Raw genomic sequence first — 15,937 nt, 5'->3', positions numbered from 1 at the left:
TTCCAGGCACGTGTGAGTTACTTGGGGGAGGGCCAGCTGCCACCCGCCTGGCCTTCCACGGGCACGCACTTCCCAACCCTGCACACCTGGGCAGGGGAGCTCGTCCCTGCGCCAGGCACAGCAGGTGTGGGAGCCACTAGGGGTATGTCTACACAGCCCTAGACACCCACAGCTGGCCTGAGCCCCGGCAGCCCGAGTCAGCGAAGGGCGGTTTCGTGGCTGTGTAGACTGCTGGGCTTTGCCAGGACCCTGCGAGGGTCCCAGAGCCTGGGCTGCAGCCTGAGCCCCGAAGTCTACACAGCCATGAAACAGCCCCACAGCGTGAGCCAGCTGGCAGAGGCCAGCCATGGGTTTTTCTTTGCAGTGTAGACCTAGGGTAAGGCAAGAGCCACGAGAAGTAAAGGGTGAGGCACCCGCGGGGGTGAAGTGAGTTCTTTAAAAATTCTTCTCCCATTGGCATAGGTGCTTGGGGCCGTTCCTCTCCGTACGCTCCATAACTGCTGCTCAGGGCCACGCGGTGGGTGCGAATCAGGAGGTGTCTCTGAGCCGATGCGCCGATCGGCTACTGGCAGCAGAGTAAGACAGCAGGAATGGAGTAACTGGCAGTAGCATTGTCGTGTGTAGTCCAAGCGCATGCCTGTCTCCCGCCATTACCTTCACTTGGTATCATCCCTGGCCCTATCAAAGCAGAGAGCTACGCTTACGGCTAGATCTGCATCACTGCGGGGAGGGCCCTGGCGAGACCAGTATCAACAGTGCTTTGAGCTGGTTGTGGCCCCAGGGTGTTAGAACCCTGCGTACTTGCCTCTTAGCTGAGGGCAAAAGCCATGGGAAACAGTGTCTTCTACCAGGGCTAGAACGACACCCACTGCCTTGCAGAGCAGCAGCACTGGGAGTGGGGGGGCTGAGGAAGAGGGGCCTTGGCGTGTTTATAAGCAAAGGTTGGGGGGGGATCATATGGGACTAGCGCTGCAGCTTCTCCTGGGGCCATTAGTGTCTGTGGCCCCAGACCTGGGCTTGCCCCAATGGAGGAGCAGGGTTCCAAGCAGACTGGTGCAGTATGGGTGGGATATACCCAGAGCTAAGGGGGGCCGGGCCAAGCGCTGCACAGGGAGGTGCTGACCTCCGGTAGCTGAGCAGCGCATGAGACAACAAAGTGAAACAGCTGCTTGTTCCGCTGGCTTATCCCCTGCACCTGCCACACATGGAGGGAGCCTGGCCCAGCTTGTGCTGCTGGTATCTGCTGTGCCTTCCACCCTTGCCAGGAGGCCTCGCCTTAACCCTGGGTACGGGTACCCGCGGGGCAGCTACACAAAAAGTCTGAGCTCCTCCAGGTGTTCCCCAGAGGTTGGGGGGCACTAACCCCACTGGTGGAAAGCCGTTCAGACTCGATATTTCATTCGTAACATACCCGGCCAGCAATGCTCACCTAAAGAGCCATTCACCCACTCCTGCTGGCCCTGAAGAGCAGGCCACTAATGCCACAGCTGGCGTTGAGTAACCGGCACATTCATTCTGGTTTAAATCTCACCCTGAACATACCCAGATTAAACTGCTGCTGGGTGCGGCCGCACCATTAGCCAGATGGACAGCGCACAAAGGGTCAGGAATCAGCCCCCTGGGCTGACTGCGGGCAACCAAAAGGGTTTTTCCACTATGCTTAAACCACCACCACCTTTGCTCGCTGTCTAAGCTAAGTGAAAGCGGGGGACTGGGCCTGCTACTGTGGGGAACTTTCCTGCCTTAGACACGACCCCAGTGCAGTGGGCTAGCGAAAGGATCTGAGTCCCCGCTCCCACTCCCTTTAGCCAGAGGCCTGCCTGGCCGTCAGAGCTCCCCTTCCACTCTCGTGTGTGGCAGAGTCCTCGTAACGCTGCCAAGGCTGGCCCAGGATTCCTGAGGGGGTGGGTGGTTGATCCCCACCTTGTCATGGTCACGTTGGACGGGGCTAGGGCAGGGGCGGGCAAACTTTTTGGCCTGAGGGCCACATTGGGGTGGGGAAATTGTAGGCAAGGGCCATGGATATAGGGTTGGGGCAGTGGGTTTGGGGGGGGGAAGTCCAGTGTGCAGAAAGGGGCTCAGGGCAAGGGGGTGGGGTGCAAGAGGAGTGCGGTTGGGGGCCTCAGGGCAGGGGGTGGGGTGCCAGAGGGGTGCAGCAGGGGGACTAGGGGGCTCAGGGCAAGGGGTTCCTGGCCAATGGGAGCTGCAGGGGGGGCGGTGCCTGGAGGCGAGAGCAGCGCATGGAGCTCTGCATGCCCCCACCCCTCCCGCCCCGCCAGGGGCCGCAGGGACGTGGTGCCAGCTGCTTCCAGGAGTGGCACGGGGCCAGGGCAGGCAGGGAGCCAGCCTTAGCCCCGCTGCTCCACAGGGCTGGCAATCCTGCGGGCCAGCTCCAAGTCGGGCCTGCAGGGCCTCTTGGCTGGGGGCGTCTCCCTGCACTGGGCCCAGTGCCCAGGGTCCCCCTCGCTCTCCCACGCTGTTCACCGCAGTCAAGCTCTGCTCTGCCTCCAGCTCTGCGCAGGCCCCCTGGCTCTCCTCTTAACGCTGCCCCACTCCTGCCCAGGCAGCCCCAGCTCAGCTGGGACCTCCTGACTCCCTGATTGCTTTGTCAATCAGGCTGCTCGGGCATGTTGGCTTCGCCTCATTGACTCTGAGGGACCTGTCCATCGCAGGGCACCTGAGTTCTCATTGCCCCTTGCCCTTTGGTACTGGGCGCTAGCCAACCCAACACCCTGCTGAGTTTTCGTAAGGGGCCAACAGTCCCCTTACTTATGCTTGCTAGGGTAGCCAACTGAACCCCCTAGCTCCGCCCCTTCCCCAAGGCCCACCCCCCTCCCATTCACTCCATTTCCCTCTCCCTGCCTTGCTCGCTCTCCCCCACCCTCGCTCACTTTCACTGGGCTGGGGCAGGAGGTTGGGGTCTGGGGGTGGGGTGGGTGATGGCTCCAGCTGGGGGTGCAGGAGGGGGGCTCTGGGGCCAAGGGGCTCAGAGTGTGGGATGTGGCTGGGGCAGGGGCGCGTGAGGGGTTGGGGCTCCAGGCGGTGCTTATCTCAGGCAGCTCCCAGGAAGGCAGGCAGCAGCCGGCATGTCCGGCTCCTAGGCCACAGCACAGCCCGGGGGCTCCACGTGCTGCCCTTGCTGGCAGGCACCACCCCAGCAGATCCCATTGGCTGGGAACCATGGCCAATGGGAGCTGCAGAGCCAGCGCTTGGGGCAGGGACAGTGCACTGTGCGCCCTCCGCCCACAGACATGCTGGCCGCTTCCTGTCCTCCCAAGAGCCAGGCAGGGAGCCTGCCTTAACCCCACTGCACCAGCAACCCGACTTTTAATGGCCCGGTCCGTAGTGCTGACCAGAGCCGCCAGGTTCCTTTCTGATCAGGTGTTCCGGTCAGGCGCCCAGCCAGCCTTTTTGCCACCCGAGGCGGCGGAAGGTCCCGCCCCCGAAATACCGCCGATGACCAGGGCGGCCGAAGATCCGGCTGCCGCAGTCGCCACTCCCCAAATGTTAGCGCCCTAGGCGACCGCCTAGGTCACCTAATGGGTTGCGCCGGCCCTGGTTCTGGTCGAAACCCAGATCCCTGGCAACCCTAAAGCTTGGAAGGGACAAGCCCAGCTGCAGAAATCCCACCCCCCTCTCATTCTACGGTGTGTTGTGGCGAGTGGTAGGGTCCCTGCCCCACCTGTCCACGGGCCTTGCCTTATTGCCCAAGAAGGGCAGCACCAGCGCCTCTGCATTGTCTCTGGGTGCAGGTCCCCTCTTCCTGCCACACTTCGGGACAACCCCCCCACCCCTCTCTTTACTCTGCCTCGGGCAGTTCCCCCTTTTTGCCTCCCCCTAAATACCCAGTGTGAGTGCAGGGCCCAGAAGGAGCTCTTCCCCTCCTCCAGCTGTCCTGGGGCCCCTCTGAGCCCCAGCTCAGGCCCTGGGCCTGAGCAGGAAGGGGTCTGCTGCCTGGGCCCAAACAGCCAGGTGGCCCTGGCCCCTGGAGCTGCAGGCTGGTCCCTGGGCCGTGCCCAGGCTGGCGTTACATGGTTGACAGCCCCTGTTCCCGTCCATAGAGCAGCCCCGACTGCCTCCAACATCCGCCCTGCAGCCTCCAATGATGACGTAGGCACTAGCTCCTGTTCATACCAGCAGAGAGCAGGTTGTCTAAACCCTGAGAGCCCCACGGCCAGGGACTCTGAAACACTCAGCTCCGCAGGGGTTTCAAATTCTTGCTAAGCCTTTAGTACAGCACCTGACTCAAATGGGGGAGGGGGGACACAGCTGCTGCTATAACACGGGCGAATAAGAAGCGAATACGAGGAGCTTTGCTCTCGCCGGTAACAAGGGGGGAGATGGCCGACACCAGCCCGCCTCTCGATCGTTTTCCTCAGCCACGCTTTCAATCAGGGAGATTTGTTTAGGAGTAACGGGGTCAAGTTTAGCATCAAAAGCCTTAAAGTGTCTTGCTGGAGCCAGAGCCGCGGGAAAGGGCGTGACCTCAGCCCCGGCTCCCTTACCCGGTGCCAAAGACATTTACCGCGTCTGGGTCAGGCCAACGCCTCCAGCCCTGGGAATGCCCCTGGTGAATATAGTGCAGCCAGGGGCCAGGCACGCTGCACCAAGCCCCCGAGCTACAGGACCAGCTCTGGGCGTGCTGCTCAGGGCAGTTCCATTTCCATCCTAATTTGCCAACTTGCAAAAGGTGTCAGTATTCCGGGTGCTCGACCTGAGCCAGGCAGCAGCCGGGCTGGGGATTTCACGCCCTGGGGCCCTGGGAGAGAAGCAAGCAGGGAAGGTTTGGTTTAATTGTCCCGCTGCGCGGTGACCGTGTCAGTCCCCATGTCCACAGGTGGCTGCCCCAGTTTTCCGCGCTACATGCTCACCCCATGCTCCTGGGAGGGTTAGGAACACCTGCTCCTCCACGCCACAGTCACTTCTGCCAGGGTTGTAGCAGAACACCCACGCCCCATCTGGCCGCACCCCCCATTAACGACAGCAGCCAGGCCTAGCCAAACAAGAGTGGCACCCACCTTGAGTTTTCTGACATTTATTGAGAGCCGATGGCAGTAAATGCAGTCAGTCAAGCATACCACTGCCACATGCCTAACAAAAAATTACAGTATGAGTCAGTCCATCGCAGGGGACCAGAAGGACACATACACACACTGTACAACCTGGTGCTTTAGGAATTGTCTGTACCATGGAATTTTTTTTTGGTTGGAGTTAATTCCCAACAATAAAAATAACATTTGTCTCTTTTACAATTAAGGTTGATAAGGATTTTTTTTTTCCTTTAAATATTTGTTGCCAGACTTTTTATAGGAGCAAACGTCTTCAAAGCACCACGAGCCATTGAATATTCAGAATAGTCATAATAATATAGGTGGAACCGAAGCACAGAAGAGCAGGGAAAAGCACCAAGATGCATAGCTTTGACAGAATGGGAATACAATACAGATTCCATAACTTAATCATAAAAAAAATATATATATATGTATATCTCCATCATGTAGAACTTTATGGATTTTGTTAAGATACATTTTTTTTCTTTACAACAGATAGTTCTAGGTTTTTTTTTTAAAGAAATTTCAAAGTTGTGCCAAACACATCTGGATCAGCAAACACAATGGGAGAAAAAGAGAGAGAGAGAGAGAGAGAGAGAGAGAGAGCAGTTTGTACTTCTCAGAAAAAAATTACATCAACACGTTGTTTTGAAACCACAAGCAAAATGCATTCATCAGAATCAAGCGATAAACCAGACTCCAAATCCTGTTTATACATGAATATACAGCTGTGTATTCTCAAGAATACGCACACACACACACACACACATTCACACACAAAAAAAGAAAAAAAAACAACCCTGAAGACACCTAAGAAAAATAAAACAACCTCCAGATCAGAGTTAACAAAAACCTTCATGAAACAAGGCACATCCTTTGAGTTTCTTAAACCGTGTAAAAATAAAGGAAGAACACTGAATTCCAACAGAAAAACAAACCGAAAGCTGTTTGCACAGACCTTCTAACGAGATAAAAGGTATCTTATGCTTGTGCTACTCTTAATATGATCTTGCCACAAAGACATAGAGCTTATTGTAATCTAATAGATTTTTCTCCAGCTAAAATCCAGTTCTCTTGATTTTTTTAAAAACTTTTATTATATAATTGATACTATTTTTAATATTTTAAATATATATTTGTTAAAGTTTATTCCTTTTTTTAATTTCTGGGGGAAAATATCTGTCTTAAATCTTTTTTTCCCAATAAATTAATACTTCTTTATATAGCTTATTATTTCTTCATCCTTTATCACCCTCCAGAGAAAGAGTTTTTGTTCCCCAACTAGGAAGCGTTCCTAACACTTCGCTGCAGTAGGGCATTGTCCTAACTACAGGCCTCGCTCAGCCATGTCCTCCTCTGCTCTGCTTGCTTTGGCCAAGGCCCTCTTTCCTCTGCAATGAGCTCAGCGCATGTAAGAAACCTACTGGGATACAGAGCGAGCTAACAACACTCTTGGACAGGAGGCTCAAGCCAGAAGCGAAGGAGCTGACCCCCTGGGCTGGTCTGTATTCCCCTAGCCCAATTTTGGGTCCCCAAGGTCATTGGTTTGACAAAGGAGCAAACGTATCGGGATGTGGCAGGGGAAATCACTGGCACTTGCAAGAAGCAGGGAAGCCGATCCCAGCCCCCTCACTCACACATGGCCCCGCTGACATCCATGGGCCCAGGCCTGCGAGTAACAGCTACCTACCTGGGTACAGGCTGCAGGCTGGGCGGCCTCGGAACTGGAGCCCTTGTAGATGGGAAATGCTGGTCTGGCAAGAGTTTGGAGGAAAAGCCCTGACAACACATCAGCTGCTCGGCCTCGTCCCTGCTGGCCAACCCCAGGCATTGATGCTTGAGCCCAACTAACAGCTCCACGGCTGCTAGTTCTGGTCCGGTTGTCACCCCTGCTTGTTCAGACACAGCAAGAGGCGGGGGGGAGGGAGACAGGTTATAGAAATGGGGCAGGACATTGAGGCTTTAGAAACCGATGAACAATTTGGGATTTCTCAGACATGCCCCTCCAGTCCCTGGGGCCAGCATCGCAGTGCATGGCTTACCAGCCCCTTGGAGACTTGAAAAGGGACTGGACATCCTAGGGGGAATCCAGCAGAACCGGAGTTAGCAGAACTAATGGCCACACACACGGGCAGGGACATTCAAGCTGCTGCTTCAGCGCTGTAGCCAAATGCTGATGGGTAGGGCTGGTCTCCATGGCACTGCGGTGCAAGCCAGAGGGGTGGGAATGGTTGAGAACTTTAATTGCCCCCCGTAGACCCACTGGCACAAACTAAAAGGTACACAGTGCGTCATAACCTAACGGCCACGCTGGGTCAGACCAATGGTCCATCCATCCCAGTGTCCTGTCTTCTGGCAGTGGCCAGCACCAGATGGTTCAGAGGGAATGAAGAGAACAGGGCAATTATCGAGTGAGCCATCCCCTGCTGTCCAGCCATCGAAGGACCAATCCTCTATGAACTGATCTAATTCTTTTTGGAAGCCAGTTATACTTTGGCTTCACCACATCCCCTGGCAATGAGTTCCACAAGTTAACTGTGCGTTGTGAAGAAGTACTTCCTTCTGTTTGTATTAAACCTGCTGCCTGTTCATTTCAGCTCTACAATTCACGGCGGTGCCCTGCAGACAAGCCCTAAGAGACCAGGAGGAGGCCTAATGTGAGCGGAGGGGAATTATCCTATATCTGCCACTGCGGCCTTCTTACACCCGCCTCTGCTGCATCTGGAACTGGCCCTCGCTGAGAAGGGACACGGGGCTAGCTGGAGCCAGTCAGGCACGCCCATGGGCCTGGACTGGAAACTGGCAGCGCGTTTCTAGGGCGAGCGGCTCACGCCCAGGCCTGGGCTCCCCACGGACGGCGGGGTGTTCAGAACACAGCCTGGGGCAGTGGGATTAACCTGCAGGGTGCAAGAACTGTCTGTCACACCGAGGCTAACCTGCCAAGGCCGCGTGCTACGGGGTTAGACACAGGTTAGCTACTGCGGCTCTCCAAGGTCACGCTCTGACACAAGCCGGTCTCCCTGAGGGCAGGCAGGGCTGGGGTGCAGGGTGGGGGACCAGTGAGCCCCACGTAACAGAAATGCCGCTGGCACCCCCTGCAGGACTGACTGGGACGAGGAAAGGGATTTGTTCCCTGAGCTCCCTCTGCTCCAGGGGCATTGGCACTGCCCGGGCAGTGCCCTCTGGGCTGGTGGGGGGAAGGAGGAGCAGTGAGGCCTGACCGGCCAATTGGGAATCCATCACTAGGGACTCCTGTATTGTGCTTGTATGAGGGGTGCTGCAGCCCCATCCCCCTCCTCGCCACGCAGCTCCCCCAGGTTTGCCCGTGGCGGTCACCAGCAGAGCCGTGCCGCGGCAGAACCCACTGGGCAGAGCACTGGGGGCCCCATGGCCTGGCTCAGGCTCTCCGGGTCTCTAAGGCGGGGGCGCCCCAGGCTGGCTTCCCTTTGCCAGCGGTGAGTTGGCTGCTGCTGCCCCCAACAGACCCCACAGAGCCACCCTCTCGTATCCCCCGGTAAGGCCCCCCCACCCCCTACGGCAGCCCGTGACCAGGCTGACACAGCACCTTGCTACAGATGGAGGAGAGCCCTGCGCTCCGCTCACTAGGCAACACTCCTCTATGAGCAGCACAGCTCCTGGGGGCTTGGGCTCTTTGGGGCCTGCAGGGCAGGCCTGGGGGGTCTTGGCCACTGTGGTTGCAGCAGTGTTTTGAGGGGACAAGTGGTGAGGGACGGAGCAGTGAACTGGGAATCAGCCTGGCCCGTGGCTTGCTGCTGCCCCAGCCCTGCATGCATAGCGCCTGGCTCTGAATACCCACAGCCTGGCGCCCACGGCCCTCAGAGAGCTGACAAGCCCTTAGGCTCCTGCCATCAGAGCCCCTTCCCTCCCAGCCCCTGCCCTCCTCAGAATCTGCAGGGGAATTCTCTCCTCCGCCCCCAGCACAACTTTCCGGCTCCTCCTGGCTGAGAGCCCCACCACTGCTCACCCCCTCCACAGCCCAGCTCGCACCGAATCCCCCGCAGCCCCACTGCTCCGGGGACACCACCCCGTTGGGGCCGAACGCATGCAAGCATCCCTTTCAATAGAGACCGCCCTCCGGGGCCCCCAGCCTGCTGCCACGGGCTTCCACAGAGCACAACCAGGCCCCCAGTGGCCAGCGAGCCTGGGACTGGCTGTCGCTCCAGCAGAGGTGCGGGGTGAGGATGGGCATTAAAGGCTGAATAGTCCAAGTCAAGGACAAAGTCTTTGGAAGCCAAGCGGCTGAGTGGAGAAAGGGGCAAGGCGATGGGGCTGTGCTCAGATTTCCAACAGCCCTTTCTGTGCAGTGAAAGCCACCCGGGCCCCACCTCCTCGGGCAGCCTCCAGGAGCCGCTCCCAGCAGGGAGTGGCATGTGGGAGGGAGGGGGCTATTTTCTATATTTTTCTTTTCTTGTCATAACACTGTCTCGAGCATGCAAACCTACAAAGCTTTCTCACGGTGCCGGCGCACAGCGCTGCTCCCCCGGCAAGACGGCCCCCAAAATAACCAGAACACAGAAAAAATAATAATTTTTAAAAAATGAAAGAGCTAATTGGTCAAACCGGACTTGTCACCAGAACAACGTCTCACGGTCACAGCTTCTCAGCACCAGGAAAGAACAAACAAACACCTTCCGAATAAAACAAAGCATGCAGCTAACCGAACGCCAGCGGGCAAGCGCCCACCCTGGCACCCACAGCGGGCGGCCCCAGCCCACCACTCCTAGCGTCTCCCAACATCAGCAGACGGGGGCATGGGAACGCAGATGGCGGCACACGGGATAATGGCAGTGCTCGGTCGAGAAACGATAGCAACACGGCGTCACCAGAACGAGAGTCTAACCCAAACCGAACGGGGAGGAAAGCAGACGGATTGGGCCACGTTTGGCTACACACAGAACTGTCACATCTGGGAGTCCGGCGAGAGAGAGGACGATCGGGTCAAACTAAAAAGGTGGAAGTTCAGCTACACGGCACAACCGGAACAGAACCGTTCTTGCTGGATTTCGGGTTTGGCCTGGAGAGGCGAGTCAGGGGACGAGCCCCACTCCACTGCCTTCTCGGCCTGGCAGTTGGGTTTAGACGGCATTATGGGCGCCTTTATCCCACGGTTGCTTGCTACTTCGGTAGGAAAAAAAACATAACAGGGCTTTTTGTTTTTTTGCTTCTGCAAACCCACTCCTGCCAAAAGCCTGCCCCGAGCGCCGCGGGCTGTGTGAGCACAATCCTGAGGTAATCTTTTCTTCTTTGTGCAAACCCCGAAGGATGGGCTGTTCGCCGAGGGGGGGGCAGGCTGTACAAGGGGCAGGGAGGGGGGCTGGGAGTCGGTGGATCGTTGTGCCCTTGTACCCACGGTAAATCCTGAGGTTAGCTGGGGTTCTCCTCGGGCCTCATTCCAGCATGGCGTCCAGCTGGTCGGCCAGGTCGTCGAACATGCTGCCGATGTCGTCCAGAATGCTGACTGTGCTCTTTGCTTCTGCGGCAGAGCTGCGGGTGCAGAGAGCGTCTGTTAGCATCAGTGGGGGTGGGCTGTGCCCCACAGGACCCGTGGCTGATGTGGGTCTCGCCCGGAGGGCAGCGGGCACGTGGGGGCGGGAGGGGTGTCACACTGAGCAGTGGAGTAACTTTCCACCCAAGCTGCAGGGAGGTGACTCAATCCCTCAGAGCCCAGCAAGCCCCTCCACCCCCAAAGCCCCTGACAAAGTAACTTCCCTCCTGTCCCCCCATCTGTACAGTTCTGTTCCCCAAACACTCCTCATCCTGCCCAGGGCGCCCCTCAAGCCTGTGTCCCACCCCAACTCTCCTCCGTAAGGCCCCCTTCAAGCCTGGATCTCCCCAAGAACCCCCCAGTACTGCCCCCCATGCCTGTGTCCCTCTTCCAGCTCCCCTTGGGTCCCCCTTGGAACTGAGCCTCCTTCCGGGGGGGACGAGGAGCTGGAGCTGCAAGGCAGAGCTGGGCTCTGTCCCCCCTCCTAGCTGTGGGGCAGTTGGGGGTCTCACCAGCTCCACGAGGAGGGGGCCATGGAGCAGCCCCCAGGAGCATTGTCCTTCAAAAGCTGAAAGGGGGGTAACCTAAGGAGGGGGGCAGGAGTTTGTATCTATTAGCGCATACGTCCTTAAAGAACCTGGAACTGACCCCAGGAGTCCTGCCGGCTTGTCGGCATGGGAGCTTTTCCAGTGATACCAGCAGAACTCTACCAGTACAGCTAAACCCCGCCGGTTATCCTGGGATAACCCTAACCCTTGTCGACACTGGAAACACTACAGCTGTGCCGCTACCCTCGATGGGAGGGTCCGCCTCCCTGAGAGGCCATAGCTAGGTCAACCTAGCGTTGTCTTCACAGGGACTTGGATTTTTCCACCACCACCCCCGACCTCCAGTGACGCTGTTTGGCCGATCCTAAGAGTAGGTTTTCTCAGCTTAGTTTAAATCAGGGGTTGGCAACATTTGGCACGCGGCTTGCCAGGGTAAGCACCCTGGTGGGTCGGGACAGTTTATTTACCTCCTGACGCAGCAGGTTCGGCCGATCGTGGCCCCCCACTCACTGTGGTTCGCCGTCCCGGGCCAATGGGGGCAGCAAGAAGCGGCGCGGGCGAGGGATGTGCTGGCCGCAGCTTCCCACCACCCCCATTGGCCCGGGACGGTGAACCGCGGCGAGTGGGGGCTGCGATCAGCCGAACCTGACGCGTCAGCAGGTAAACTGGCCTGCCCCGCCAGGGTGCTTACCCTGGCGAGCCGCGTGCCGAACGTTGCCGACCCCTGGTTTAAATCATTTCCCGAGCAACATAAGCTAAACTGGAAATAGGGCCTCTTGCACCAGAATAAGAGCGTCCACACAGGGAGTTATAACTGCAGGGCTCTGAATTCACACCCCACCTTATTCCGCTATCACTTCCCTAGGTGCACATGCCCTGCGTCTCATCATTCCTTCACAGCCTCGCAATCAGCTGAGTGTGCATCCCCATCCCCTCTGGGAGCAGGGCCACGTAGAAGATAACAGCCTTCTACTGCTACCGGTTATTTGTTAGCTTACATGGCCGAGCCCTGCTGACGACCCACATGGAGGGTCAAGACGGTTTAAAAAACCTAGGGAATTACCTAAAAACCCCTCCTTACAAGCACGTGAAGGGCTGCACAGCTAAGCACGGGCGGTACCTGAATTAAGGTTGTCTGCGCTAAGCGCCGTCACACTAAGCTCTGTAGAAGGGAGCCTCTGCCCTGAGGAACGTAGAAAGACTGACCCAGCAGCAACCAGACTCACCGGGAGACCCGCAGGAATGGGGACAGCTGAGCCTTGTCTACACTAGGTGAGAAGGGACTTTTTCCAATGGAGCTAGCCTGGCTCAGCAAACAGCCCCCACCTGACACCGACAGGGAGTACCGTATCCCTGAAGCATGAGGAGCAACAGCCCTTGCACCCACGGACTCTTTCCTAATTGCCCTGCTGGACTCTCGACCTGGACACTGTCCAGCAGCAGTGAGTCCCAAAGGTCAGTGCCCCTCACAACCAGGGCACAGTCCCGTGCGCACACGCATGAGGGAGCGGGATCCTTACTCTGCTGCCTGCCCGTCTTCCTGCTTGATCTTCTCCTCCACGGCCTGCAGGGCAGCCGCCAGCGAGGCGCTGGTCTCCTCCAGCTTCTGGTGTGCCGTCTCCGGGCTGGCGCTCTCCGTCGAGGGCCCGGCGATGGAGGAGCGCGGCGGCTTGACGGGCACCTGCTGGGGCTGCCCACCGGGCGACAAGGGCTTGGCGGGGCTCGAGCAGAGCGAAGGCGGTGTGCTTGAAGGCTTGATCGTGGTGGTGAGCTGCTTGGCAGGGGATGGGGTGGGCGTGGAGCCCGCGCTCACTGACTGGATGGCGGCGTGGGGCTTGGGGGGCTTGGGTGCCGTCGGGGGTGGTGGGGGCTTGGGCGACACCGGGGGTGGGGTGCCGTGGACTCGCTTCACCTCTGCAGGAGAGACGAGAGGAGAGGGGCTGTGAGGGTCATAGCCATTGCTGTTAACATGGGGAGGCTGGGATCGGGTGGGGGGGGCACCCCTGCCCCGGGGGAGGGGGGGCGGGGACGGGGGGTCACCCCTGCCCTGTGGGGGGGGCACACTATGGGGAGCCAGCATCAGGCCTTTGGGAGGCTTCCCCACAGTCAGCAGCAGAGCCGGGAAGAGAACCCAGGAGTCCGGGTCCCCCCCTCAAGGCCGGCCCTCCCCACAATGAACCTCAATCTAAAAGCCAGCCACCTCAGGGGCTAATGCATTTTTTCAATCCAATCCAGCTAAAGCAGCAGGCGGCAGCAGAGCCCCACTGACTCAGCTGGGGGGGGGCAGACCCCGGGGCCCCACACCTCCAGGAGACGGGCGCTGGGGATCCCAGGGGGAGCCAGGAGAGAACGGGACACCCCCAAACAGCGCTAGGCCAGCCTCCAAGCTCAGTGCAACGCGTGCCCTGGGGAAGCTCTTCCCCGCGGGCCTGGATGAGCACAGGGTCGGGGAGCCGCCCGCCCTGAAGATCATTCTGCCAGGCAGGGGTACGGCCCAGAGGGGCTCCCACTACACCCAGGGCCGTGGAGCATGAGGCAGTTGGCCGGGCAGGGACCTGGGGCCCTACAGCTGGAATGACTTCCAGGCCCCCGTTACAGACAGCGCTGGGCCTGTAACGCCCCCGGGCTCCCTGATGGGTGGGTTGTAAACCCGGCAAGTGGCCTCTCGAAAGGCTCCCAGAGAGCACTCCTCCCACGCCGAGGGGAAGGGAACCTCAAACCACCCCCTAGCTGGGGGGAGTTCATTCCACAGAGCCCTAAACCCTGACCGGCAAAGCCTGTTTCCCGGCGCTGGAGGGTTAGCAGCAGAGCGTTAAAACCCACCCGCCAGTGGAGGCTCACCGCACGCATCCACCCAGCCTTTAAACACTTCCCCGGCTCCAGCCCACACCGGGCCCCGGGCAAGGATTATTCCGCTAGGCTGTCGCCCAATGGGCCCTGGCATTCTGCCTGCAGATCAGCTGCGTTAGGAAGAGCCAGAATCCACGACCCGCAGCCATGGACACCTGCAGAACTAGTTCGGTTAGCTCTCCTCCCTGGACGCCGGTCGATCCGCCTGGAACCCAGCGTGGGGCTCGTCCCCTCTGCCCACTAGTTAGTGCCACCAGCTCGCAGGAGCAGGCCACAGAGCAGTGGTGGGCAACCTGTAGCCACCACTTCCCGCAGCTCCCATTGGCCGGGAAGGGCAAACCGCAGACACTGGGAGCTGCGGGCGGCCGTGGGAATGTCTGGTGGCCCGCCAGCAGATTACCTTGATGGGCCACAGGTTGCCCACCCCCCCACTGCCATAGAAGCTTGTACTCCTAGCTCCAGAGCTCCTACAGTCGGTCCCCATACGTGCCACTCTAGGACTTTGTCGGGGACTCCAGTGAATGTGCCGCTCCCCTCCCACGAGCGTGAGGAATTATGGGGCCTGGCTAATTGCTGGGTGTGACGTTATTGATATAATCTGGGACCATATAGATCATTGTTGCAACCAAGGTCCTGTAGTGGCATGCAAATCTTGTATAAAGGGGGTCAAATGGGGTGTCTAAGACAAGGTTATGGTTTACTGGTTATGATTATGCTGTCTATATGTGTGTATCACTTTTGTAGTTGAAGTTATGAATATTGGCTCTATACTGTCTGTATTTCAAACTTATGCTATGCTGCTGGGTGACATCCCAGACAAACTGGTGTTAGCTCTGCCTAGCCTGCTTGATGGCCCATTAAGGACCATCAGCTATACAATGGACCCATTGAGAGAAGGCAGATACGCCTTGTAACTCAGCAAAGTATGCAGGGACTGGCCCATGTGACTCCAGACTCCATTTTGCTGTAATTTTCCACAGTAAGAACAAAGAGGTATTCTGACACCTGGAAAAGACTATATAAGGCGAATGCCTCATCTCCATCTTGTCTTCAATCCTGCTTCATACCTCTGGAGGAACTTTGCTACAAGCTGAAGCTTTGAACAAAGGACTGAGGACCCATCCCAGCGGGGGATGTATTCCAGAGACTTGATTTGAACCTGCAGTTTATTCCATCGCTGCTGCAAGCCTGAACCAAGAACTTTGCTATTACTGTATGTAATTGATTCCATTTAACCAATTCTAACTCTCATCTCTATCTTTTTCCTTTTATGAATAAACCTTTAGATTTTAGATTCTAAAGGATTGGCAACAGCGTGATTTGTGGGTAAGATCTGATTTGTATATTGACCTGGGTCTGGGGCTTGGTCCTTTGGGATCAGGAGAACCTTTTTCTTTTACTGGGGTATTGGTTTTCATAACCATTTGTCCCCATAACGAGTGGTACTGGTGGTAATACTGGGAAACTGGAGTGTCTAAGGAGATTGCTTGTGAGACTTGCAGTTAGCCAGTGGGGTGAGACTGGAGTCCTCTTAGTCTGGCTGGTTTGGTTTGCCTTAGAGGTGGAAAAAACCCCAGCCTTGGGCTGTAACTGCCCTCTTTGAGCAATTTGTCCTGAGTTGGCACTCTCAGTTGGGTTCCGCCAGAACCACATTGTCACACTGGGACAAGCCTCCTAACGCCGCACAGCATTCCAGCGGCTGTTCCAGCGGGGTCTGTTCACTGCCCACTCACCCAATGGGGCGATGTGCAGCAGCTGCTGGCCACGACCCGGGACCCGGCCCGGCTGCGCAGGATGGGGTGTGGGGGAGGCAGTGCAGCCAATGGAGGCTGGCTGGAGGCAGAATGGAGGATGCCACGAGAGGGCTCCTCGGTGCTACCACAATCCAAGCCATAAACAACAGCGGGCAAAGCTGGAATGGACCTGATCTCTCACTGTTCTGCCCCAGCTGAAGGGGTCCCACTCCGCCCCGCGGTGCTCCT

The 15,937-nt window shown here is 57.7% G+C and overlaps 1 protein-coding gene across 2 annotated transcripts in view; it reads right to left on the bottom strand.

Annotated features, from left to right (window-relative positions):
- Positions 1-5,019: 5,019 nt before the first annotated feature.
- The window catches only part of CASKIN1 (CASK interacting protein 1), a 35,965-nt gene continuing 25,047 nt past the window's right edge, over positions 5,020-15,937 (bottom strand). For both annotated transcript variants that reach the window (XM_034783281.1, XM_034783282.1), the window contains 2 exons: positions 12,626-13,019; positions 5,020-10,556 (listed from right to left, as the gene is read on the bottom strand). In XM_034783281.1, the coding sequence (XP_034639172.1) occupies positions 10,460-10,556; positions 12,626-13,019 (491 nt within the window). In that variant the 3' untranslated portion in view covers positions 5,020-10,459. The remainder of the gene's footprint in view (positions 10,557-12,625; positions 13,020-15,937) is intronic.

Source organism: Trachemys scripta, chromosome 10 (assembly GCF_013100865.1).
Source record: "Trachemys scripta elegans isolate TJP31775 chromosome 10, CAS_Tse_1.0, whole genome shotgun sequence".
Classification (NCBI taxonomy): domain Eukaryota; kingdom Metazoa; phylum Chordata; order Testudines; family Emydidae; genus Trachemys; species Trachemys scripta.
This window is presented reverse-complemented; position numbering and strand designations above follow the sequence as displayed.